General features: G+C 38.7%; 1 protein-coding gene across 1 annotated transcript; it reads left to right on the forward strand.

Moving 5' to 3' along the window:
• Positions 1-811: 811 nt before the first annotated feature.
• ODR4 (odr-4 GPCR localization factor homolog) lies at positions 812-27,538 on the forward strand. The gene is made up of 14 exons (XM_070749007.1): positions 812-943; positions 1,123-1,294; positions 1,973-2,107; positions 7,182-7,277; positions 9,608-9,714; positions 11,955-11,988; positions 12,593-12,733; positions 13,328-13,423; positions 19,035-19,100; positions 20,165-20,293; positions 21,376-21,466; positions 22,662-22,847; positions 26,348-26,440; positions 27,072-27,538. The coding sequence occupies exons 2-14, from the start codon at positions 1,196-1,198 to the stop codon at positions 27,137-27,139; spliced, it is 1,341 nt and encodes a 446-aa protein (XP_070605108.1). The 5' UTR covers positions 812-943; positions 1,123-1,195; the 3' UTR covers positions 27,140-27,538.
• The last annotated feature ends 355 nt before the right edge of the window (positions 27,539-27,893 follow it).

Here is a 27,893-nt window from a genome sequence, read left to right on the forward strand (position 1 = left end):
CTCATGGTCCATCTAGTCTGCCCTTATACTATTTCCTGTATCCCAGGCCTGTTTAAATTCAATTACAGTACTGTGGATTTACCAACCACGTCTGCTGGAAGTTTGTTCCGAGCATCTACTATTCCTTCAGTAAAATAATGTTTTATATATGTATATGTTATATATTATTACACACACACACACGGTATATATGTGTATCTGTATGTGCAACATTTTAATATCTACTGTATATACACTATAATTAATGACAAGATATGGCTGCTTCGGTTCAGCAACACGTGCAGCAGCTCACCCAAATTCATGAATTTAGAAATGTGACGGGGGTTCTCACTTTTTTTTTTTTTTCATCGCGGGGATGTCGGCATTTGAAACCAACGATGGATTTGTGAAATATGTATTTAGTTCCCGTGATTGGTACGAATGGCTTTCACTCCCAGCTGGCTGGAGGGGCTTCTGAGAGTTTTGAAGCCCACGCATATCGTAGTTGATAAACTATGCAGTTTTCTTATTCTACTGATGGGAAAGACTCGTCTGCCCCCGGAAATACATCCAGCGGATTTTTTTGCCGCCTTGTCTATGTCATCTTGGACGTGGTGGAATTTATTTGGAAAAGGCGATTTCGTATGTTTATATAAAAATTAAAAGGATACATGGGAAGTAGGAAGCTGCTATTTCAAAGCTTTATGATATAGGAGACAAAGAAAAAAGAAAAATGATTAGTACTGCATAAGAAGTACTAAGTACTGTACTTTTGGGGCATAAATTAAGCGCGTGACACGTCATCTCAATGCGTCCTGTTGGAGGAAGGCGAGAACTGGCGCGGAGAGATGACGGCAGAGAGACACATCAGTGCTTGTGTAAAGGGCAGAAAGTATCCGAAGGATGCTTTGGATAGGTCCTTATAGCAAGACAACACGGTGAAACATGAAGTAAAGCGAAAAAGGTAATTTGGGATTGCAGCTGCTGTGTAGGGAATTGATTGAGAGGGCTGCAAGGGTGGGGAAGAAAAAGTTAAGTTTAAAAAAATAATGCATGTGGTGCAGTGATACTAATCTCGGCGTAGTATTTCCCCTTCGTTGACTTTTTAAGAGTAGAATTAAGGTCTGTTCCCTTCATTTTTAGAGTTATTCAGCCTCTTCATCTCGTCGCCGTTTATTACACTTTTTATGATTTGGACAATTGAGTCTTTGCAATAATGGGAAGAAGCTACTTCGTGGAGGAAGCTGTTGGACAATATTTATCAGAGCTGTCTGCTAAATCAAAAAGACTTACTACTGGTCTTTTAGTAGGGCAGGTAAGTCTTCTGTACTTTTTCACCTGTACTTCCTCTGTTACAGTTTGAAGACTCTTTTCTGAGAAGAAAACAGTATGCAACTTCAGTTTATGTCATCAATAACTATTGTACATCTTTATTGTTTTGATGTATTTCACTAATTATGCAATTCTGTATATATTTAAATATAATTCCAACATAGTATCAGTACATTAACAATTGTAATTTAAAAGGGTTGTCTACACTGATGTTTCCTTACTGTATAAACAGAAAAGAAATAAGCTGTATATGAAAATTAGAATGTCATTTGATATTCTTCTTTTCACAATCTGTTCCATTAATATATTTTTAGAATAGAGTTTCCTTGACTTAATAGTGATGTTAACAGAAGTAATGTTGTTGAATGCTTAAAATAGTAGCTAGGGTGTTAAAATGTTATTTTGCATCTTGGAAGCCCTGAGCTTAAAAAGAAATTATTTTAGTCATTTTTATATACTGTATATGGCTATTTACACTTGCTTTATGTTTGATATTTCTCATTTGGAATCAAGTTTCTGCAGAGATACTCTATAAATGAATTGTTAGAAATACATGTAAGCTACATAAGGTCCTGTTGATTCCATTGTGTAAAGTGCCTTTAAATGGTCTGTATGGACTGCTTTTTGTCCTCTATGCAACTTTATCTTTTCTATTTTTCAGTGTTCCCAGCAAAGAGACTATGTTTTGCTGGCTATTCGAACTCCTGTAAAAGAGGAAGAAAGTAACAATAGTACAAACCACCATACAGACTTGTCTAATATTGATGAAGAATGGATAGCAACACATGCCAGACAAGTAATAAAAATTGTCTTATTTTGCCATAGAAAAGGAATTTTCTTTTAAGCCTGTTTCAGCTTCATAATGATTATTATTTTAAGTTAATGCTGCCTTCGTTTTTTAGACATTAATTTAAACACGGAACAGTCATCATGTTAACATTATGTCCATATATGCTTTGCCATATTGAATACAGCTTTATTGCTTGCCAGGTAGGCTAGGACATTCTCAAGTGGGTGAGATGTCCTGTCATATACACATAAGGCAGAAACTACCAGGCCTGTCAAACTGCAGCCTGTGGACCAGATACGTCATGCACAGGCCACCCTCACCCCAGCTCTGCAAAAGCAACATCATTCTATGTCATGTGACATGATCGGGTGTGACACCCATGCTCTAGACCTTCTATCTGGAGAAAGTAGAAAGGATTTCAAGCTGTGATGAGCTTTTGGGATGAATGGACATGATCTATTTTTCTGGTATGTTTTGCTGTCAACCATGATTGCCATCTTAAGAGGGAGCATGAGATGTTTTTCACTGAAAAAGGAACTAACCAGGTTCTTATATTTAAATTTGGCAAGCTGATCTCTTATTGGTTAGTCTGATTTCAGTGACCATAATAATTTAATAATTTATTAGATGTGTACGCCGCCCCTCTCCGCAGACTGGGGCGGCTCACATGTGTTCTGCTCTCAGATCATTGGGGTTGTGGTAATTTTCTCCAGCATTGAATATCTGCATATTTAAAATTTAAATGGGCATTATTATTTCTTCTAATAAAGTATGGTTTTCTTTATCTTCTATGAAGCAATGAGAAAGGCTAAAAGACTGAAATATATGGTCATATGTTTCTATGTTAGATTCACAAAATCATACTGTTGACATTATTTCCATTTGGCGGAGTGATATACATATACATATATATAAGTAGATTGTTCTGAGTTCGGATTTTGCCCCGTGTAATATTTTGAGTGTCTATATATATATATACATGTATATGTATGTATATGTATATATATACACACGTGTGTGCACGTGCGCACACACACACACACACATAAACTTTCTACTCGCCAGAGATTGTGAGACTATATACCACTCAAAAAAATAAAGGGAACACTCAAATAACACATCCTAAATCTGAATGAATGAAATTTTCTCATTGAATATTTCATTTGCACAACTATTCCATTCGTACAACTGCATGCGAAATTGATTGTCAATCAGTGTTGCTTTCTAAGTGGACAGTTTGATTTCACAGAAATTTGATTTTCTTGAAGTTATATTCCGTTTTTAAGTGTTCCCTTTAATTTTTTGAGCAGTGTATTTCTCTCTCATATTGAAATCATATGGGATCAGGTTGCTGCTACTCAATGCCAGGTCGGTGGTAAATAAAGCTCTCCTCATCCGGGATCTGATCCTGGATGAGGAGGCCGACCTGGCATGTGTAACTGAAACCTGGCTGGGCCCAGAGGGAGGAGTTCCTCTCTCTGAAATTTGCCCAGCCGGGTTTCAGATATGGCACCAACCTCGATCCCGGGGAAGGGGGGGAGGAGTGGCTATTATAGCCAGGGAGAGCCTTTGCCTGCGTAGACTCGTTGCTCCGGAGATTGCGGGTTGCGAGTCCCTCCTGGTGAAGTTGGACTTAGGGGTTCAGGTGGGCTTGTTTCTCACGTACCTGCCTCCCAGCTGCGTGGCACAAGCCCTGCCTGTGCTGCTCGAGGAGGTAGCCGGGCTGGCGGTGGGGTTCCCTAGACTTATTGTCTTGGGGGACCTCAACCTGCCGTCGCTCGGCGAATCCTCTGGACTGGCACAGGAGTTCATGGCCACCATGGCAGCCATGGACCTGACTCAAGTAGTTCAGGGTCCGACTCATGAGGGGGGACACTCACCCGACATGGTATTCCTCTCTGAGCAACTGAGTAATGGTCTGAGACTAAGGGGCTTAGAAGTGCTGCCTTTGTCATGGTCAGACCATTTTCTGCTGCGGCTTGACTTCCTGGCTCCAATCCTCCCCCGCAGGGAGGCGGAACCAATTAAGATGTTCCGCCCCAGATGCCTGATGGATCCAGAAGGTTTCCAGAAGGCGCTTGGGGTTTTTCCAGATACACTCGTCCGCAGTCCGGCAGAGTCTCTGGCTGAGGCCTGGAACAAGGCTGCAGCGGAGGCCCTTGACCGAATTGCGCCGCTGCGACCTCTCCGTGGCGCTAGACCCCGTAGAGCTCCATGGTTCAACGAGGAGCTCCGGGAGTTGAAGCGCCAGAAGAGACGTCTAGAGAAGCGATGGAGGAAGAGTAAGTCCGAATCCGATCGAACACTTGTAAGAGCTTTTATTAAGACTTACAAAGTGGCGCTCAAGGCGGCAAGATGCGCGTATCATTCCGCCTTGATTGCATCAGCGGAATCCCGCCCGGCCGCTCTGTTTAGGGTAACCCGCTCCCTTCTTAATCAGGGGGGAGTTGGGGAGCCCTTACAGAGTAGTGCCGAGGACTTTAACACGTTTTTCGCTGATAAAATCGCTCGGATCCGGGCCGACCTCGACTCCAATTGTAAAACAGAGTCGACTGACAACGAGTCAGTCGAGGTGACTGGGGCTAAACGTCTTTATCCATCTGTCTGGGAGGAGTTTGACTTGGTGACACCTGATGAAGTGGACAAGGCCATTGGAGCTGTGAGTTCTGCCACCTGTTCACTGGATCCGTGTCCCTCTTGGTTGGTTTCGGCCAGTCGAGAGGTGACACGGAGCTGGGCCCAGGAGATTACCAACGCTTCCTTGGGGAGGGGAGTTTTTCCAACACTCTATAAAGAAGCGCTCGTGCGCCCCCTCCTCAAGAAGCCCTCCCTGGACCCAGCCGTACTCAACAACTATCGTCCAGTCTCCAACCTTCCCTTCATGGGGAAGGTTGTCGAGAAGGTGGTGGCACTCCAGCTCCAACGGTCCTTGGAAGAAGCCGATTATCTAGGTTCCCAGCAGTCGGGTTTCAGGCCCGGTTACAGCACGGAAACTGCTTTGGTCGCGTTGATGGATGATCTCTGGCGGGCCCGGGACAGGGGCTTGTCCTCTGTCCTGGTGCTTCTTGACCTCTCAGCGGCTTTCGATACCATCGACCATGGTATCCTTCTGCGCCGGCTGGAGGGGTTGGGAGTGGGAGGCACTGTTCTTCAGTGGTTCTCCTCCTACCTCTCCGGTCGGTCGCAGTCGGTGTTAGTGGGGGGTCAGAGGTCAACCTCTAGGTTTCTCCCTTGTGGTGTGCCTCAGGGGTCGGTCCTCTCCCCCCTGCTATTTAACATCTACATGAAACCGCTGGGCGAGATCATCCAAGGGCATGGGGTGAGGTATCATCAATACGCCGATGATACCCAGCTTTACATCTCCACCCCATGTCCAGTCAACGAAGCAGCGGAAGTGATGTGCCGGTGCCTGGAGGCTGTTGGGGCCTGGATGGGTGTCAACAAACTCAAACTCAATCCAGACAAGACGGAGTGGCTGTGGGTCTTGCCTCCCAAGGACAATTCCATCTGTCCGTCCATTACCCTGGGGGGAGAAACATTGACCCCCTCAGAGAGGGTTCGCAACTTGGGCGTCCTCCTCGATCCACAGCTCACATTAGAGAAACATCTTTCAGCTGTGGCGAGGGGGGCGTTCGCCCAGGTTCGCCTGGTGCATCAGTTGCGACCCTATTTGGACCGGGAGTCACTGCTCACAGTCACTCATGCCCTCATCACCTCGAGGCTCGACTACTGTAACGCTCTCTACATGGGGCTACCTTTGAAAAGTGTTCGGAAACTTCAGATCGTGCAGAATGCAGCTGCGAGAGCTATCATGGGCTTTCCCAAATATGCCCATGTCACACCAACACTCCGCAGTCTGCATTGGTTGCCGATCAGTTTCCGGTCACAATTCAAAGTGTTGGTTATGACCTATAAAGCCCTTCATGGCACCGGACCAGATTATCTCAGGAACCGCCTTCTGCCGCACGAATCCCAGTGGCCAGTTAGGTCCCACAGAGTGGGTCTTCTCCGGGTCCCGTCAACGAAACAATGCCACTTGGCGGGACCCAGGAGAAGAGCCTTCTCTGTGGCGGCCCCGGCCCTCTGGAACCAACTCCCCCCAGAGATTAGAATTGCCCCTACTCTCCTTGCCTTTCGTAAGCTACTCAAAACCCACCTCTGCCGCCAGGCATGGGGGAATTAAGACTTCTTCTCCCCCTAGGCTGATACAACTGTATGTATGGTATGTTTGTACGTATGTTGGTTTTATACATTTAAGGGGTCTTAAGTTAGTCTTTTAGTATTGGATTTTTTACTGTACATTGTTCATTATTGTTGTTAGCCGCCCCGAGTTTTCGGAGAGGGGCGGCATATAAATCCAATAAATGAAATGAAATGAAATATTGGGTTTAGGAGGAAGATGTTGCCTAAAGTACATCCTAGAACAGGGGTCCCCAATCCCCAGTCTGTGTTCTGGTGCTGGCTCATTGCCCATTGTGAACCGAACCGCCCATGCATTTGCACAAGTGGTGCATGCACAAAATCATCCCCTCCCCCGCCAATCCATTCAGCCAAAAAGTTTGGGGACCACTGCCCAAGAAAGCAGATACTGGCAGTGGAGCTACCAAAGTTGCTACTCCAAAGCAGCAGGTAGAACCAGGACATGAAGATCCATTGGGCTGCTGTGAGGTATAGAAATAGCAGCCATTGTAAATGTGTTTAGCTCTAAATTACTACTTAAATAGCTATTATGATTATCAAAAGCCACCGAGAGATCAAGGAGCACTAGGTCAAGGTTGGATGCACAACATCATCCCGGCATTGCTACAAGTCATAAACAAGTGTGACCAAGGCTGCCCCAGTATTCAAACCCATCCTAAAACCTGCCTGAAACACATTTAAATAATCCATTTGCTCCAGAGTCCTCATCGGGTGCAGACTGATCAGCTTCTCAAGTTAAAGATTAATGTACTGTATAATGAAAAACATTTTGGGTCTGAGGATGGCCACTTGGCGAATGGGTGCACCACTGCCTCTTTTAAAGCAGTAGTAGTAATAGTAATAGTAGTAGTAGTAACATGTTTGTATTTAATTCTCTTAGGTGTCAAGAATGCTTCCTGGAGGACTGCTAGTAGTTGGTATTTTTATCATTTCAGTTCCAGAGCTGGCAAAAGAAATCCCAAATATCCTGAGGAAGGTAGTTAATAAAAGTAATGTTTTGTTTTATTTTTATTTCACTTACAAACAGTTGTTTTATTTATTTATTTATTTTTACAGTTACTGCAGGGGTGGGTTCTAACTTGCCGCTGGCTCATTTCCTTCTACGCCACGTTTCTGTGCGTGCATTGGGCACTGCATAGCCATGGGTGTGGATGCACAGTGCCAAAAACCAGAAAAAATAGCAATCCCCCCCCCCCCTCCCAAAAGATGGTGGCCAGAAAGTGCCAAAAACCCGGCTTCTGCGCAGAAGCAAAAACCAGCAAAAAAAGCGCCCCCCCCCTCCGAAATAAAGCCAGAAAAAGAGATGGTGGTAGCTATGGATCGGCACCGATAGAACCAGATCTGTGACATTGTCTATAGCAGTGTTTTTCAACCTTGGCAACTTGAAGATATTTGGACTTCAACTCCCAGAATTCCCCAGCCAGCGAATGCTAGCTGGGGACTTCTGGGAGTTGAAGTCCAAATATCTTCAAGTTGTCAAGGTTGGGAAACACTGGTCTATAGAACCGGTCCAAACCGGGAGGAACCCACCTCTGACTTACTGTAGATTGTTAACAATTGTTTTCTACTATGTAAGTTGCCAAAATGAAATTGATTGCCATGAGGGTACAATGGATGGATGGATGGATGGATGGATGGATGGATGGATGGATGGATGGACGGACGGACGGACGGACGGACGGATAGATGATGCATATATACATACTGTAGGTACATATATACATAGATATATTTGGGGATACCCTTGAAGGGTGTTCGGACACTGCAGAATGCAGCCACGTGAGTGGTCATGGATGTACCACAGTACATCCATATAACACCAAAGCTTTGTGTGCTGCACTGGCTACCAGTTAGTCTCCGGTCACAATTCAAGGTGTTGGTTATTATGTATAAAGCCCTACACAGCTTAGGACCAGACTATTTACGGGACTGTCTCCTGCCGCACACCTCCCAGAAACCAATAAGATCTCACAGCGTTGGCCTTCTACAGGTCCTGTCGACTAAGCAATGCAGGTTGGTGAGGCCGCGGAGGAGGGCCTTCTCAGTGGCTGCCCCAGCTCTATGGAACCAACTCTGTATACATATATACGTATGTATATATATCTCCCCCAAAATGGAAATAATTTCAACAGTATGATTTTGTGAACCCATACTGCACCCACCCTACTGGCCTTCCGAAAGGCTGTGAAGACCTAGCTTTGCAGCAGGCCAGGGGACCGTGAATATTACATCTGTCACAGCTGAATTTTGTATGAGTGGTTTGCATGTGTGACTGCTTGCTTTTGGGGTTTTATATGGGGTTTTTATTGTTTAACGTTTAATATTTGACTTTTTAAGTTATTGTTCTGTGTTTTTTATATTGCTGTAAGCCTCCTTGAGTACTATTGGGATTGGGCGGCATGTAAGTCGAATTAATAAATAATAATTAAATAATAAATATATATACATATGAAATGCTCCTGTAAAAGGAGAAGCAAAGTAGTTGGATATAACAAAGTACAATATAGATACTTACAGTTAGTCACTGAGTTCCTTGCCAGCCAATTTCAGGAAATTGAGCAAAGGTGGCACAGTGGGTAGAGTGCAGTACTGCAGGCCACTAAAGCTGACTGCTAGATCTGCAGGTCAGCGGTTCAAATCTCATCACTGGCTCAAGTTTGACTCAGCCTTCCATCTTTCCGAGGTGGGAGAAATGCGCAACCGGATTGTGGGGGAAATATGCTGGTTCTGTTTAAAAGTGCTATTGCTAACATGTTGCAAGCCGCCCTGAGTCTAAAGAGAAGGGCGGCATAAAAAAAAATCAAATAAACAAATAAATAAAAGAGCCCAGATCAAGCTCACTCTTTACTTTATATTACGTTTAATATTATGAATAACATTTGAAACAAATAGGTAACACAAAGATAAAAGCACCCTTTCCTTTAGAATTGTTGGATAAACTATTAAATTGATCTTACTGTTACTTTTCACACTTGTGGTATCCTTCCTGATTCTATCAACATGTACCATAAACATCAGTGTTCCCTTTGCAATTTGTTATTACCAAATTCTGAGGCTCAAGGACAAGTGTCTGGGTTATGTTAACTGTCTCTATAACTGTCTGTTGCTTACGTTAGCTAAAAGGAAGCATAAGCTGACCTGAACTGTCTCCAGCACTGAGTATTGCTACTAAGCAACACAAAAAGTTATACCTAACACAAAGGCTTGAATAACTACATATTTAGTGTTACTCTATACCACCATGATGGACAGATAAGGTGCCTAAGAATCAGACTTGACTTTTTTCTTTTCCTGCTTTTCTCCAAGCTTCTTTTTGCAGTAGAAAAGTCTGTAGCTAGAAAAAGATTGTGGAACATCGCAGAAGAAGATATCTCAGATAGAGTGACGCTTCATCTTTGTTCAACTACAAAGAAGTATCCTTTCTAAATCCGTTTTCATATCATAAGATAAATAAATACTAAATAACTATTTTTATTATTGTCATTGTATGTATATACAGTGTATTCATATTACAAAATTCACATAACGCCTAAAGACCAGGCCCAAAAATGTGCCCTACCCACCCCAAATTCCCCACCCTGAACCACCCAAACATCCACACATCATACCAAGTAATACTGTCCAACAGCTCCATGATCATGACTCTTTAGTTCATTGTTAAGTACAATTATAGCTCTGAGATAAAAACTATTCTGAAAACATGCAGTCTGAGTTTTAATTGTTCTGTATCTTCTGCCAAAAGGCAACAGTTCAAAAAGATTGTAAGCAGGATGAGAAGAGTCTCTGTGAATGTTATGCAACTTCCTAGAACAGTGAGATATGAAGATATCATCCAGGGCTGGTAGATGGAGCCCAATGATTCTGGACAGTTTTAATGATTCTCTGTAGAGCTTTTTTGTCCACTAGAGAGCTGCTCCCATACCATGCAAGAATGCTGTATGTCAGGGCCCTCTCAATGATACTGCGATAGTAAGACAGCATTGATGCTGAGATAGATTTATCTTCCTGAGCATTCTCAGAAAGTATAGCCTCTTTTGTGCCTTATTCACAAGCATGTTAACATTCATAGTCCATGAGAGGTCCTCTGAGAAATAAATACCCATAAATTTAAAACTACCAACCCTCTCCATCTCGCCATTTATGTACCGGTATGCTCTTTCTAAATTACAGTTGATAATTCTGGCTTTACCTCTGTTTTATCTTTGTACAGTTATACCAATCACAATTCAAATCATTCCCCCCAAAATAGATAAAATTAATTTGTTTTGTAGCTAGCTCTGCCCTATGATCTCAGTTAGTAAAAGCAAAATTCAATAGCCTGCTATTTTTACAATGTAAGTTAATTGATATATTGGTGTGTTTCTTTCAAATCTTATGGGAATAGTTTTCTGTTCAAAGACAGATTCTACCCTTTCACATTGTGCTGCTCAGAGGATTAGAAAAGTTTTCAGAACTTATTTGGGCTGAAGATGTACCATAATTGGGGAAGTGGAATATGTTTGAGGGGTTGGAGGAGTCAGAGGCCATTATATTAGTAAAAAGATACCGCTGTATGCAACAGTATAGAGTAGGTTGGATGGATGTTCACTGTATAATAGGGAATAAATGAGTGTTTTAATAGTACACTGAATTTCTTTGCTTTTTTTTCTCATTTATTCTGCTCCATAACTGTTCCATAAAGATTTACTGAATTAAAGAACCGTAGCACTGTATTTACACATACCAGAATTCCATTCTGATCCCATCTTTTTTCATTATTATTTTAATGCTACAATTTATATGCCATTCCATTTCTGGAGCTTCTGAGCAATTTACTGTATGAATATAATAAGGCTAATAAAACTGCAACCAGTCAGATGTGCCATCATTAATTTGTGTCTCCAAACGCCTTCCTCAAGAGCCATATTTTAACATTCTTTTTCTTGAACCTATTTGGATAATTGTACCAAGACAATTACATAACCATAGTTAATTAATATTTCACCATAATGTTAAACATATGGTGATTCTTCTACTGTTGGAACCCATTGCCATAACTAAGAACATGATCATGTCATAAAATATGGGAATCCAGATCCTAAATCAGTAGTGAGGGATGATTGTCAATGGTACTGATACTATGATTAAGTTATATCTGAATCACCATATGTTCTCTATTACTATTCTAGAGTGTAATTTGCTTTAATAGGTAAAGTGTCAGATATTTACTCTCTAGCATTAATATTGATGTTTTCATTCTCTACCATTCATGTCAAGAAGGCTCACAGTTTCAGCTTTCTATGGTAGTAAATCTTATTAAGAGACAGAATGGGAGAAGGATTAACTAGTGGCCAAGAAGACTAACAATAGCCCCGTGGGTTTTGGGTTTTTTTTGTAGTTAACTATTGTTACTGACATAGATGTATTAATAGTGCCTATTTAACTACAGAATGTACAGTATTTTATCACATAAACCAGCAACAGTGCTGGCTTTGTAAGGTTTTTTGTTTGTTGCTTATGTTAGCTAAAAAGGAAGCAAAAAGTAACCTGAACAGGCTGAATTTGGAACTTTATAGGTGGTTTTGGGGGGATGGGGGGGTCACTATTAAGCACTTCTTATTACTGTAGTATCCCTTAAATCTAATTATTTGCTGTTCCTTAACTGGAAACGAATACTTTGCCGTACCTACGATGTGCAAGATCCAAAGGTAGGTTCTATATTAGGTGAGAACAAATTGAACAAACTAATTAAACAAACTAATTGAATTTGGCTTGCCAATCTCAACTAAGTTACCTGCCATTAAGTGGTACCTTAAGAGGAACCACGTACCTGGCTCTTAAGGCAGCAGGCTATAAATTGGGAGACTGAGTTCTAGTCCTGCTTGAGCCATGAAAGCTGACTGGGTGATCTTGGGCCAAGCATTCACACCCTCTCTCAGCCCAACTCTGGTTGTTTTGAAGAAAATTTGGAAAAGGATGGAGTATTAGGTATGCTTGCCGCCTTGAATTGTTTATGTAAACAAAAACAATAGGTTATAAGTAAATAAATAAAAATGATAACTTTGTCCTTAGATTTCAATAGGGGCTCTGCCAGCTCCCACTTAAAGTTTGCATAAAAGAAGTATGTTTGGGAACAGCAATTATACATACACAAACTAGAATTCTGTATGAGCCTACTTTGGGATAACTTATTGAATTCATAAATAAATGTGTAGATTGAGTCATGTAAATTGGATGATTTATCATTTACAGTATATGTTGGGATTATTGGATTATTTACTGTAGTAATTAACCCTCTCTTTCCCCCTTTAGAGTACAGCTAAGCCAGCCGACTGGAAATATCAGAACGCTCTTTCTGCTTCTTGGCTATCTTTAGAATGCACAATTAATGTTAATATACATATTCCTCTCCCTGCCACATTGGCCAGCCACAACCTAGAAAAAAATACAAGGGTAACTAAAAAAACCTCACTTTATGTTATTAATTATATAAACATTCTTTATTGCTTTCTTCACTAGAATAGTCTAATCTTAGGTCATTCTTTTTCTTTCCTTAGCTTTTTACCTGCACATCTTTCTTTGGTATCCATAATTTCTTGCAAGTCCCTCACACGGCTACTTTTTTCTCCAACAGGACTTTCTTTACCTTCTTTCTGTTTTTGTGTTGATTTTAGGAGAGGTCATCAGTACTATATGTTTTCTGAACACTGTCCATTGCTATTCTTGATAATCCAATATCAAAATGAGCAATGGAATGGAAATATAAGAGTTAAACATAACTTTCTGAGTCATGTCGTATCTTTTATTTAAACACTGTTGTAGATGTATCCACTACATATGTCAGTTAAGACCTGTTCTTTAGAAACTATTATCAAAAATTAGACTGAATCAACTTGTCTGCTTCATGACCTAAAATTATTTAAACTACATTTAGGAGAGAATATCTGCAATTTAAATTTTTAAAATTATTAAATGTTTTTCACTTACGCTGGTCAGAAATATAGTAGATCTTTTAGTAAAATTACTCCTTTTGATTCTGTTTTATAGAATGGGTTAGGACGTTGGGCCCAACAGATTGAGGAGGCTGTCTTTTTGATAAATGGACAAGCCAGAGAGGAAGATGCTGACTTACTGGAAGGGCAGGTAGATGATGAACAATGTAAACTTGAAATTATTGTCCTCTGTAGCTGTTTGCATGATGTGTTTTTCAATGCTCTATTGAAAGTAATTGAAACTTTTGTTAAACCACTAATACAGCGCATGCTAAATAAGTACATTGACATTTAGTAACGTAATGATAATAATGATCAAATTTGGACAATGTGTTAAAGTATCAATACTTTTATAGAATTGATCATGAATGGGCATTAGCTAGGATTAACACATCTCAGAAGGGCTCATATATTAATGTCTAAACAAGCCCCATAACTATTATATAGATTTACGGTTACATTTGGATTAAAAAAACATATTACCCATGTAGGGATTGAGGGAGAGTTGATCTCCTTATTTCAGGCTATTTTGAAAAAAATACAGGTAGTCTTTAATTTAAGACCACAGTTGGAACCAGAAAAAGTGAGGCATCACTTGAGCACACCCAATTTTATGACCTTTTTTGCCATTCATTGTTATGCAAGGTTGTCTTTTCTTGTTGAAAGCTGCCTGGAAAGGTTGTAAATGGTGATGATATGACTCCAGGACACCGCTATTGTTATAAGTGTAAGCCAGTTGCCAAGTGCCCACCATTTGATCCCATGACCATGAGACAAGTTGGGATGCTGCAACAGTTATAAGAGTGTTCTGCCCCTAGCTATGAGAAAACATAGCACACATTCAGTTTGTTCAAACCTATATTTAATTTATTAATCACTACTAATAAACTGGCTTAGTAGTGTTCACACACAAACAAATCTTAAATCAGACAGTTCTTGAAAAAAAACAGCTGTTAATTACATGCCATTAACAGCTGGCATTAGTCCATAAAGTCATAAAGCAAAGATAAGTAACTAGTCCTGGATATCCCAGGAAGCTTACAGAGGTTGGCAAGATGCCTGGAACCAGTCCACAAAGCAGAAGCCAAAACAGTTAAGTCGAGCAGAGGATTTCCAAACAAGAACCACACAATCAAACAAATTATCCAACGAGTTGTTTCTTGCAGTGGTTTTTTCCATCTTTGTCATTTCATAAGTAGGCTTGGGGAGTAGGCAATTAGTCCCAAGCCTACTCCTGAGGAGACCTCCTTCTGAGTAGCCATTATTGCCTTTTGACAGCTCTGTGTGCTTGTGCATTAAGAAGAGGCTCCTCCAGCTGCACTGGCTATTTGCATATCACCTTATCAGCCTTGTCTTGGAAAGAATCTGCTACCAGCTGCACGGGCTGCTGGCGTGTCACAACAAAGCGCAAGGAATGGTTGTAAGCCACTTTTTTCAGCAGCAGCATTGCTTTGAACCGTTGCTAAACAAAAAAGTGACTTATGACCATTTTTTACACTTATGACAGTTTTAGCATCCTCATGGTTACATAATTTACATTCAGATACTTGATAACTGGTTCATATTTATGATGGTTGTTGTGTCCTGGGATCATAAGTTTTTCCGACTTTCTGATAAGCAAAATCAATGGGAATGTCAGGTGCGCTCAACAACAGTGTTACTGACTTAATAACTGCAGTGATTCGCTTAACAAAGGTGGCAAAAAAGAAGTTGTAAAATGGGACAAAACTCACTTAACAAATTTCTCACTTAGCAACATAAATTTGGGGCTCAATTGTGGTCGTAGGTCAAGGACTACCTGTTCATTAAAAAAAAATCAATTTCAATTTTGCATATGTACACATTCAGAAATCTATTTTGGTCTAATGTGGGTTTTTCTTCCCCTCTAACTTCCCAAAAATTTTCAGTACAGTTTATACTGAAATGAGAAATTCCTGTTTTCATACATAAAGGAGGCAAAATTGTAAACTTTCCTGTTATCTGGCACAGTAGAAAAATGCATACCGTAATTAATATTTTCTGCTGTGTTAGGTTTTTCTGTCTCCTCCCTCATTTCTTGCTTTGACCTAGAAAGATCCCTGGCTCTTATCTCATCCTTTATTTTTTTGGAATACCAATAATTATGTTAGTTTTGTTTCTTTTCTTTTTTTCCATATCTTGGTTCTTTCTCCTCATTCCTCTCTGGGCCTTTGGCTTGAAATAAGAGTGATTTAATGATTTGCATAATTCATTTGGCACTATGAAGAATATTCCATAAATGGTATTCTTCTCCACATCAGAGCGGTATGATCAGCAACAATAAACTCTGCTACTGGCTTTCAGTCTGTATCAAAGTACAGAATGCATAGAAAGGTGAGGTGAAATCATTCATATCCTCAGTAGTTTCTATCATACACTACTTTAGAGGATTCTTCTTATACTAAACTAGTCAGTGAAATTATCTCTGCTAGTTTGATCTCATGAGTCTAATAATGCTTATCCAATGCTGCTACTGCATTCTACAGGGAAAATCCTGGCATTAATGCCTTGACAAAGAACATCTCTTAACTTTCACTATCCCTGCCTTATTATCTGTTTAATTTTTTTTGCATTTTTAAAAATTTTTTCACCAACTTTACATTCAAACATATACCATAATATCAACATGTTACACACATATATTTTTCCAATATATCATAAACAAATATCCTAAATTTGTACCCACCTGTTTTCCTTCTATATTTTGGGTTACTCCCCTCTCTCTATCTCCCTCTCTTCCCTTTACCTTCTTTCTCCCTCTTACCTACTTCATTCCTACTTCTCTCCACTTCCTTCCTACTTCCTCCTTCTTATCCTTTCCTGAGTACTTCTAATCTTAATCTGTTATGTGGTTGACAGAGTTTTCCAGAATTCTAAATTTATTCCAACATTGGTGCTATTCTTAAACTAACATCTTCCCTTTATCTATATTTAAATATATAATATATTCTTCTAGGTGTAGCTACTATTATCTAATGCTGCCTCCGTCCTCCTATTTTTGTCACTTAGGCTACCACCTTTAATTTTCTTTCAAATAAATTTGCCATTGCTTCTCTTCCAAACTTCTTCATTCTCTTGTATTTCTTAAATTTTGACCTTATTCCTCGTCTATCTGTCTATTCCTAAGAATGCCCTTAAATGCCCTTTTTTCCTGCCTCTTTGCATAATTAACCAGAAGGTGGCACCAAATCACTTTAGCAAAATGTTTCTGATGATCTAAAATTCTCTTTCCAGCTACCAGTGATGCTAAGGGAGACATGGCCAGATATTCTTTCCCTTAGTATTTAGTATCTGAAGACTCTGAAGACCTTAATTTCCAATTGCCTATATTATTGTATCATTCAATAAGAGAACAGATCAAACAGACAGTTGTAAATTCAGATGATTCCCCTTTTTAACACAACAGCAGATGTAGACTTTAATCCTGCCTTCTAGCAGGCATCAGTTAAAATCAAGAGGTCCTCATTCTTCTGAAAAGCGAAATATTATTCCATGGAGATACTTTCATGTGAAAATTCTTCTGTTTCATGAAATAGTTTTAAAGATTCAGAAAGCTATTCTTCTATTGAATGAAGAATGAGAGCAACTTGTTAGTCTTGAGCCTCATGGCATCCTATCAACTTTCTCCAGTGAACATATCTCCATGTTTGATTGTTTTTGCAGTTTGCACTTATTTTTCAAACTCACACAGTAAATGGAACATACATTTCAGTCTCTTTCACAAATATCATTCTCCTGATGGTATTTGTGACCAGAATCTCTTAGGGAATTCCTTACGGAATTTGAAAGATTTTATAGTATCCACCAATCTTAGTCTTAAGTAGGGAACTCATCGATTCAGACAGTTGGTTCACAGAATGTGTTTCTTAGGGTGAGTTTCTATAACTTAAATTAAATAAAACTAAAAATTGGGCATCTGGCCCACAAACATTTATTTGAAATTATCATGAATAAGTGTGAATGGTTACATATAGACAATATAATAGTTTAGCTTTACATGTTTCATTGAGAAGGACAAGACCACAATCTTATCCAAGAAGCAGTTAGTTTACCTGCAGTCAGAAAATTTAATTTCACTCCTCTTGGTTTAATACATCAAGAAGATTTGGAATATAAATATTATTTATCTTAGCATAACCACACTGGATTCAGTAGGAGGAGAACGTAAATCTGTTCATATGCAGTTTCCTGGGAGAGCATTTTAATCTGAACAAGTAAATCCCTTTGCTGCCTCGTAAAAAGTCTCTCAGGTTGCCTCACTTCTTTTTCACTCGCAATTTTAATAACATAAAGTCTGGGTTGCTAGTGTCCAGAAATTCTACCATGTCATTATTCTATTTATACCAATTGATAAGATGCTTTTGATCCAACCATGATTTAAGTAATTCTTCTTTCCAGATTTTTCTATCTATTGTTGCAAGCTTCAGTTCTCCATCCTTATTTTTAATTTGTTACTTAAAAAGATCTTATATATATTCTTACATTGTCCTAAATCAGAGTAGAGTTTAAATTCTTCTTAGATGTCTCTTTTGCATCAAAACAATTTCTAGATCGTGGCTTTATTTCAATACGCACATTAGTGCAAAAGTAGAGATTAAGGTCACATTGTTTGAAAATGCAATCTGCAATATCTGTAGAGTGGTATTAATATTTAAACCTAAACCCCCCCAATAATAATAATAATAATAATAATAATAATAATAATAATAATAATAATAGTAAATAGTAATAATAATATAATTTATTAGACTTGTATGCCTTAAGCAAAGCAAAATACCCTATAATCTCCAGAATTTTCTTTGAGTTAAGCATTACATTCTCTAGTATCGTGATCATAGAAGTCCAATAACAAACATATGTTGTGCCTAGTTCATTCTATATTTTACCATACTTTGAGTACATTTTTAAAAAATGAATAATACTTTACTGCAGTTACTTCAGTGTAGTGCAGTGGTTCTCAACCTGGGAGTCGGGACCCCTTTGGGGGTCGAACAACCATTTCCCAGGGGTCACCTAAGACCAAGGGAAAAGACAAATTTTCCATGGTGTTAGGAACTAAAGCTTCTATTCTGGCGCCTTGGAACATATTTTTACAATCCGACCAATCAGGCCTTTACAGTGGGGGTGTCCCTCTGACCTTCCTGCCAATCAGCTCATAGTTCTCTTGGGAGAATTAGCGCTAGACTTATGGTTGGGGGTCACTACAACATGAGGAACTGTATTAAGGGGTCGTGACATTAGAAAGGTTGAGAACCACTGTTGTAGTGGTTAAGGCACCAGGTTAGAAAGTGGCAGTGTGCCTTTATCCTACTTCAGGCACAAAACCATCTGAGTGATTTTGGGCCAGTCACTCTCGACTATAGAAAGAAACCAAAGGCAAACCGTTTTCCAAAATCTTGCCAAGAAAACTGCACAGACTTGTCTAGGCAGTCTCCGGGATTCAAGATTGATTCAAAGGCATGTATATTAACATTAAATATCAAGAACTTTGCTGAACTGCAGAGCATTTGTTATCAGCTGTGAAATGAAACTTTTGCAGAAGGGTGGAAAACTTCACAGATTCATTACACGTTTTTGTCACGCAATCTTGTTTTTTTTTTTAAAAAAAAAATTAGAACAACTAAGACTTAATAAAATACTCAAATGTCTAAATGTTTTCCCCTGATAGATTCTAATTTAGCATTTGAACCTTACCAATGTTCTTTTCAGTTCAGCTCTCTTCTGTACTTGAATTATCCTTACAGAAAAAATCAAGAGGACATATGCCACCTGCTACTAGAAATCTTGATGTTAGGGTCTTAACACAATTGGTAAGTTAACCTTTTAACAAAGAGTTTAAAAACAAAGATGGGCTATCCTCCATTCAGATCTCAGTCACATATCAGTTAGAGCCTTAGGCAAATTGGCAATTATTAGTCTTGGCTATCCATCTCAGCAAACATAAGAATGAGATAGAAGGTTTTTCCGGGAGTTTTCCTTTTTCCCCCCAGACTGCTTTCACTTTCCATAAGTAACTTGAAAGTGTTTCTTGGTAAAAGATGAAAGCTGGTTGAAATATCTGCTGATTTGTTTAGGAAGCTATAGATAATTATTATCTTTCATCATAAATGCATAAATGCAGATCACTTTAATAAATATTAATAAAGAATATGCATTAAGCATTTTCCAATGTGGAAAAATCCTAATGGCATTCCTCACTGAAAGTACAGTGGTACCTTGGTTAATGAATGCCTTGGTTAGCGTACTTTTCAGATAATGACCAAAAATTTTGGGGGAAAATTGCTTCGGATACCGAACAAAAATTCAGATACCGAACAGAAATTTTTAGTTATTGTTCGAAATGTTACAACCATTGTCCCTTACTCCCCCCCCCCCTCTCCTTACCTCTTTACCTCTTGCCTCTCTGCCTTAGTCCCCTCACCAGGGGAGCAGCAAAGTGTCGCTTCGGCTATGACGAGGCAGGCGCTGAGTTTGCTGGTCCCGGCGGCAGCTTCTCTTTGAAGACACCAGCGGCGGCTTCTTTTCGGGACAGCGGCGGGGGCCTGGGCATGGACATAATGTCCCTGGCGCTGCTGTTCCTCAAAAGGAAGCTGTCGGAGCCGCTGCCATCACTGCCGCCACCACCAGCTAGTGGGCGGCGGCAGTGGCGGCGGCGGCTCCGGCAGCTTCCTTTCGAGGAACAGTAGCGCCGGGGACATCACGTCCATGCTCAGGCTCCCAGGCCCCCGCCACTGTCCCCTAAAAGAAGCCACAACCGCCGCCGGTGTCCTCAAATTCTAAAAATAGAATTTTATATTTACACCAGTTATTAAAGATAGGGCAGAATTGGTTGACATTTGTACTATTTGTGATTTCTGCCTCTCCTCTGTTTCAGATGCAAAGTACAAACTCCAGATCAACCGCTACAGTCCAAATCTGCAATGGTTCCATAAATCTTAAAGGAGGTTTAAAATGTAAAGCTTACATCCATAATAACAAGCCTAAAGTTAAAGATGCTGTTCAGGTATTTTTACCATCCCCCATCTTTGAAAAATATGCTTGTTTTCATGTTCCAGCCAAGATCTCTGACTTTCCTAGTGATTAATACAAATAAAGAATATAATTGCAGTAGTCCAAAAAAATTTAACCAGAGGTTTCATGTATGCTCTTCTTCAAAAATGACAAAACAGAACCTCAAATCTATATTAGACCTCCTTAACTTAGTCATTTATCATCCCATCTTTAATCATCTGATTTCTGTAACATTAATTTTGGAGATAGTGTTGACATGGTAAGCATAACTGGAGTGGGTGATGATCTTAAAGGTTGTTTTTTAATGAAAGTATAGCTAATTCTAACGGGAGGGTTTTAAGTTGAGACCTGGGAGGTATCGTTATATGGTGTGGGGGTTTTTTAATGACTCGATGATAGTTTGCTGTATGCTATGTTTTGTACAAATGACTTTTCCAACAAAGTGGGCTTTGTGAATATAGCCAGAACCTCTTGCATGTGTCTGAGGAAATAAAAGATGATGAGAATAAGAAACATTTCTTGTCTTTGATTTCAAACTATGCATATAAGAACCCCTTGGGGAATTTAATTCATTTTCAGTATCTTCCGGATTTCCATAGGCACAGTCTTGTTTTGTTGAGGGAATAATAATCAGGCAGGATGCACATTAACAGGGTCTCTCTTCTAACTGTTTAATTTTTTTACTGGTAAAAATTACTGCAACCAAATGACTCTTATTTCTTTGACATACTCTCAAACTGACCAGCAGTCTTGCCCGGAAGGCAGGCTGAATTTTCACAGTGTGTTATGTAACTTGTTTTTATCACTCACTCTGCAAAGGTGTTTGCATTTGATTTTCTTCAGAGTCAGCATCCCTAGCAATAATTTTTTTATAACAGTTATTTAATTTGTTTGTAAGATTTAGAAGGAGTATGTGTTAGGACTATATAAAACTGGGAACAAAGTGTTACAAAGTACTCAAGGAGCACTTCGTTTCTTTTCCTGACCTAATGGATCTTCCCAAGGGTTGGCTCAGAATGGTGGGTTTTGCACATGCATGGCTTTTATACATGTTATTCTGCATTTCTTTTGTAGGCCTTGAAGAGGGACATAATAAACACTCTTTCTGATCGTTGTGAAATATTGTTTGAAGATCTGCTTGTCAATGAAATACCAGGAAAGAAAAGTAAGAGAAGGAATAATAATAATAATAATAATAATAATTTATTAGATTTTTATGCCGCCCCTCTCCGAAGACTCGGAGGAACCCAATCACATGCTTTTTAAAAAAAATATATGCAGTTTCTTCAGACTAATTTTATTTGAGCTTATTTCCACATAAGTGAATTTTAGAAAATGCATCAACATTACATGTAAATTATTATATGCAGTTTGTTTTCTAAAGATACACTTTTTATAAGTATTTTAAATTTTGGACTTCTCTGTCACAATATTTTAAAAATGGGTAAGGTATGTGTGAATAAAATTAGAACCTACATGGCATTTATGACAAATTCTGCTGCCCCATATTGACTTCAAGGGCAAATGTTGTCAATTATTTACCGTATATAACAATCTTCCTGGCTTCCTATTCTCTCCGAAGAAGGGTTTTTTTCCAGCCCTAAGTCTTTGCAGGCTTGGTTTCATTCATCCCTCTGAAAAAAGGCTGTTTCAGCCCTAACTAGAGGATAAAATAATTTGCTGAAGCTGAACAAACTAAGGATGCTAGCCAGATGAATACCTGATAGGTAGATTTTTTCCCCCTATTTCACCCCCCCAAAGTTAGGTGTGTCTTATACTCTGGTGTGTCTTATACTCCAAAAAAACCGTTATATTCTTCTCTTGCAGCAAAAGCAACAAACAATCTTTTGATTCACTGTGTCCTAGTTTTTATAGAGAATATGCCTTGATGACATGAATTGGAAAGATATTATAATCTCAGTTATCTGCTCTGCTCAGCAAGCCATATTGATTAAAAGTACCATTTTTTCAAGAAAATGACATGCTCTCTGAATTTAGTTATTTGCTTGCAGACATTTCATCACCCAACTAGTTAACATCGTCAATGCCTTTTATGTCTTACCAATTAACCCAAAAGATTCATGCAACACCCTTCAATGCACTCTAAAATTATAGGAAGTCAATTTAATGTAATGTGCTGGAAGGTTGCTGGTTTATTATTATTGTTGTTGTTGTTATTATTATTCAAAAGTAGTAGTAATGCTTTATATGTGTTTCATTCATATATGAGATATCCTAGAGTGTTAAAAATTATATGTGCAGCCATAATTTATCTGTACAGCCTTTGAACAGTAGATAGTAGTGCTCTTCAAGCTTTTTTTATTAGTAATTAGTAAGGGATTCCCTGTTTTTTGTTTTAGACTCCGAAAGGGAATACCACAACTTACCTTGTAGAGTTTTCACTCGCATGGTGGGATCCAATGTGTTGCTTTGTGATTATAAATTTGGTGATGAGACCATCGGGGAAATTCAGGAGCATTTTCTTGAAATGATGGATCAAGCTGTTCAATCAGACGACTTGCATATCGCTGAGGAAATGAATACAGGTAAACATAACTGCTAAAATTTGGATTGCTTTCTGTTTAGGAATTATTTAGAAACCAAACTTAAAACTGAAGCACTGCTTTAATTCAGATTCACAAATGTTCATTACTTTAAATGGTTTCCAAAGGCATATGATGTATCTACTGTGATATTTGACGGAAATTTTGTTCAGGTCTTTCCCACTTTAGAAACTTGTAACCAGACAGTAACCTTAAGGGCATTTAATTATGGTACATCGCAAAAATAGCCTTTTAAATGCAAGCATTTTAATATGTAAATTATTTTAATTTTTTGAAAGGAATGTTTCTTAATCACTACAGGATTTTGCACACTATGATCAAAATATGTTTATTAGTTTCCCTTGGAACTGAGGACCAACTTAGATGATTCAGGAGATGTTCAACAAAATGTCCTAGGATCTATCTTTTGCTTAAATTAACTTGGGAGACTCCTGTTTACAACCAAACCATAGTCAGATAAAAAGAAAGTAGGAACAATAGTGGTATTCAGGTTTTTTTTAATCTCATCAGAAGTTCATTCAAGCATACTTGCATCTGCCTTTTCATAAATGGTATGCATGGGATGAGCTGTAGAACAAACTTTAGCTGAAGCACAGAAAAATAGATTTTTTTTTTCAATTAAAGACTGGCTCTTTTATATCTTGTCCAGCTTAACCCTAAATGAAAAGACCACAAATTCAATTTCTTGGATAACATAAAACCAAAAAAATTCAGAAAATGATCTCATAATTCTCCAAAAGTTCTTCTCACAAGGATGGTGGCTTGAAAATAAGCACTTTAAAGGGGGGGAAAAGATGACCTTCTGGAAATTATCTCCATATCCCAAATGTATTACCTGCAGTTGTATAATCTTTGTGGCTGTATAATAGTGCACAAATCAACTGATGAAAAATAGAGACCTGCTTTTTCAATATATTGTTTCTTAGTTTAACTCAGTGACATCCACTAGATGTAATTTATTGTGTTGAATAAAACCTGTTGGTGTTTATATTTATTTAAAACATTTTAATTATGTTTGAACTATAATTATGTCAAACACGATCCTCTGAGCAATTGATAATTTGATAGATACATCAGAGTACTTCACGGTTCTATATTTTAGGAACTTCTGTTCCTTATCACGAAAAAGTAAGATATTCATTAAATGGTTTGATTGATTCCCAGCTTCGGTTTACTAAAGGTTTTGAACAGAGAAACACAAATAAGATTGTGAGTACCTCACTGAGGATAATCTCTTCCCTTCAATTTATTCTTAATCTAGTTGAAGATTTATTTAAACCATGAATGGGCATCCTGGCTCTACACAACAGAATAGCCATGACATGCATTAGAATAGTTGTGATTAAGATGACTTCCATGGCAAGGCAAGCAGAATTGTTCCATTGTAGCCAAAAGTTGGATTTTTAAAAGCTGGAATACATTTGGATAATGGGGTGGCGATGTTTCTTAAACTTTGTTTGCCAGTTTCAGATTTCATTTTTATTTCTTCATTCCCCATTATTGATATTAAATAAGTATTTGTTAGAAAAACATCAAAAAAGTATAAAAACCGTTTGGTCAAATTTCTGAGTTTACTTCATTTTAGATTGACCTCACAGCCTATTAAGAAAGAACAAATGTGACACTGCCAATTTTAATAACATAGATTCCAAGTGTACCTGCTTTGATATCTGATAGCCACTTGGAATACAGTGGTTCCCCGAGTTTCGCGATCTCGATCATTGCGAAACGCTATATCGCAATTTTTCAACCCGGAAGTAAAAACACCATCTGCGCATGCGCACCCTTTTTTCTATGGCCACGCATGCATAGATGGCGCCGGGCAGATCAGCTGCTGGGCTGCTTCCCTGGGTCTTCCCCCTCTTGCTGGCGGGAGGGCGAGCGGCGGGCATCAGCGAGGAGTTTGCGTGGGTGGCGGGGAAACCCCAGCACCGCTTCCCAGCTGAGTCCTGAAGCCAAACGCGGAAGTTCGCTTCAGGACTCAGCTGGGAAGCGGCGCGAGCGAACGGCGTGGGCGGGCGAAGGGCGGGCGCGCTGGCAGGCAGGCGGCGGACAAGCGGCGGGCGGACAAGCTGCGGGCACGGCAGCAGCGAGGAGTTTGCGTGGGCGGCGGGGAAACCCCAATCTTCGGCTCCTCGCTGCTGCGGCGGAAGTAAAAACACCATCTACGCATGCGCAGATGGTGTTTTTACTTCCGCACCGCTACTTCGCGAAAAATCGATCATCACGAGGGGTCCTGGAACGGAACCCTCGCGATAATCGGGGGACCACTGTATTCAGATTTGCAAAAGAACATTTCTAAAGTCTATTTCTATGTAAAAACTAAGGGACAAATTGTCCTAGGACACCATCCTAAAATTTACTTTCAAATTGTCTAATAGAAATTACCTTGGTAGAATTTCCAATAGCTAAGGAACACAATGCTGTGATTATGCCTCTTAATTGCTCTCCTATAAATTAGCATTTTTTAAAAAAGTTCTGACTGGTTACAATGACAAATATTCTATTGTGTTTAAGTAAATTAATTTGTGGAATATATTCTGTTGAGTCTTAGATTTTACAACTATAGAACATTGACTAGTTACGTACAGAATAATAATTCCATGCTTTTAGTAATCATTGTACTTGTTGGCAAAAAGTCCTCTCTTCTGAAAAAATGCTGTTAAAATATCCTAAAATTGAACAGTTCAGAAAATATAGTTTCCATGAATTAATATCAAAATGGATTAACACTTTCTCTGTTTTTCATCTGTAGGTATGAAGGGTTTTCACTGACTATTATGTTTAAATGCTCATGGCTTTTGCATTGTGGTTATTTATTGTGAGCCTTCAGAAAAATGATTGAAATATTGAAAAAAAATTGACTTGCTTTGGGTGGGTTCTTTATTTGGGGAGATAATTTTTACACAATGTTGCTTCCACTGTTGGGATGCATCTTTTTAAAAGCTTCTATTTACATGATTTATACATCATCCTTTCAAATAATAATAAGTATAGCACAAAAGAATTGGTGATGCAGAATATTATGCAAGAAATCTTTGGGAAAATTTTGTGTGAAAGAAATCATATACATTTGGTATATACAAATGGGAAAGGAAATTAATAATACAAGACTGTTTTCATCTTCTCTCAAGTTTTTTTAAAAGGATAGTGCAATTCATTTCTTGTTCAGTTCTTTAGAGTTTCAGGTATTTAATAATTACTAATATGCATCTTAAAAATTATTCTATGTACTTTATTTGGATAATGTGCCTTGGGGTATGAATTGAAAGGCAGTAGTGTCTAAGTAAGACCCAGAGCTGTTTATATCTTGTATGTAAAATTAAATTATGCAACATGAATTTGCATACATAGATTTGGTTTACCATCCTGGGCTCTGGGGAAAAAGTTTTTAAATTTTTGGCAAAGAAAGGGAACATTGGCTTGGAGACGTTCAAGCAACATACAAACTCATGCTTTTAATTTATTTCTTTTAATTATAGTTGAAGTAAGCCTGCCAAAGGAATTCCAAGATAATACACAACCAAAGCAAGTGACAAAAGAAATGCTACTGTTGAAACTACATCAAAATATGGGTATGTATATTTTAGCCTTCATTCCTGAACTGCTTAAAATAGTTACTTTTAGTATGATTTATCACTTTTCGTGAAGCATTCTCATGCAGTCCTCTTTACATTCAGAGAGAGAGAAAGATAAGGTAGATAGATAGATAGATAGATAGATAGATAGATAGATAGATAGATAGATAGATAGATAGATAGATAGATAATTTAGCAACCAATTAAAGTTACAACAATGATGACTTTGCAGACATTACTCATATTTATGACCGTCTCAAGCTAAGGAAAGTTGAAGTAAAAATATAAGTACAGTTGCAGTTTCATTTAGCAATCACTTTGCTAAGCAACCAAGTCTTAAAGATTGTTAAATAAGGAGTATCTGGAAGGCAGGCAGGCAGACAATGTAAAAAACACTAATTGCCTATTGACGTAGTTGTTTTGGTTCCTGATTTTTTAGCATTCTTTTGCTGTTGCAGTTAATCTTTATTTTATTAATATGCTTTCCTCTTGCCTGAAGAAACCCAAAATAGATCCATGGGAGAAAGACTATAAGCAGTGTACTATAAAATTAAACTAGTAAAAATGCAGTTTTTAGCTGGAGACGAATTAAAGTGCTCTTTCTAATCTTTTTAAAATTTCTTTTCAGGAGTGGTGATAGCCGCGGCAGTTGCCATATCTGCAATAGCTTTCTCCTTTAACTATTTCAGCGATTAAGCTTCAGAAAGCAAGAACAAACTTCAGAACCCATGTCATTAAAGATGTACTGTAAGGATGCAAGCATCTTGAACTGAAGATACGTTGTCATCTAACAATAGCAATACATGCAATACTCTTAAAAACAATTCTCTTTCTTCATGAAAGTAATGTAGGTGGTATACATTGCTTTTTGGGGGAAAGGGAGCGAACTCGCATTGTCAACTGGCACCTACAGTGGGTTAATTTTTCAGGGGACAACTGAAAAATAACATCTGTTTAACGTTCTCTTTACTTAATAAAATGGAGAACCCCCCTGCTGACATGGTTACTTGTGCTTTTTAAGGAAATGTTGGAATTGTATGATAGACAATACAAGTTTCTTTTTCTTTGAATAAACCCATAAGTTTTTTTTTCCAATTACATACTTTGATTATTTATCTTTCTTGATTCATCCACACTTGTCACAGAGTATATGTGAGTGTAAGGAACTTGTCTTGGTGCATATGCTCTCAGTGTACGTAAAAGAAAATATAGATTTGTATGTATACATATCAGAGATGAAATGGTCTTGGTTCATTCATGTCGTGGGTCATCGGAGAGCCAGTTACAAAGGGAGTGCAAAGCTCCGCCCAGCTACCGCCATTTGGGTTCTTTTACCCTCTGCGCATGTGGAAAACATTTGGTGCATGTGCAGAGGATAAAAACCCAAGTGGCAGCATCCAGGTGGGTGGATGAAGCATCATGCTCCCTTTGTTTGTTTGTTTGTTTGTTT

The sequence above is a fragment of the Erythrolamprus reginae genome, chromosome 3 (genome assembly GCF_031021105.1).
Source record: "Erythrolamprus reginae isolate rEryReg1 chromosome 3, rEryReg1.hap1, whole genome shotgun sequence".
Lineage (NCBI taxonomy): Eukaryota > Metazoa > Chordata > Lepidosauria > Squamata > Dipsadidae > Erythrolamprus > Erythrolamprus reginae.

Excerpts from the sequence above, each read along its gene's own strand:
- ODR4 (XM_070749007.1), top strand. The coding sequence starts at position 1,196 with ATGGGAAGAAGCTACTTCGTGGAGGAAGCTGTTGGACAATATTTATCA. Across the intron at positions 11,989-12,592 it reads ACGATGTGCAAGATCCAAAG|AGTACAGCTAAGCCAGCCGA; the intron begins GTAGGTTCTATA and ends TTCCCCCTTTAG. Across the intron at positions 12,734-13,327 it reads ACCTAGAAAAAAATACAAGG|AATGGGTTAGGACGTTGGGC; the intron begins GTAACTAAAAAA and ends TCTGTTTTATAG.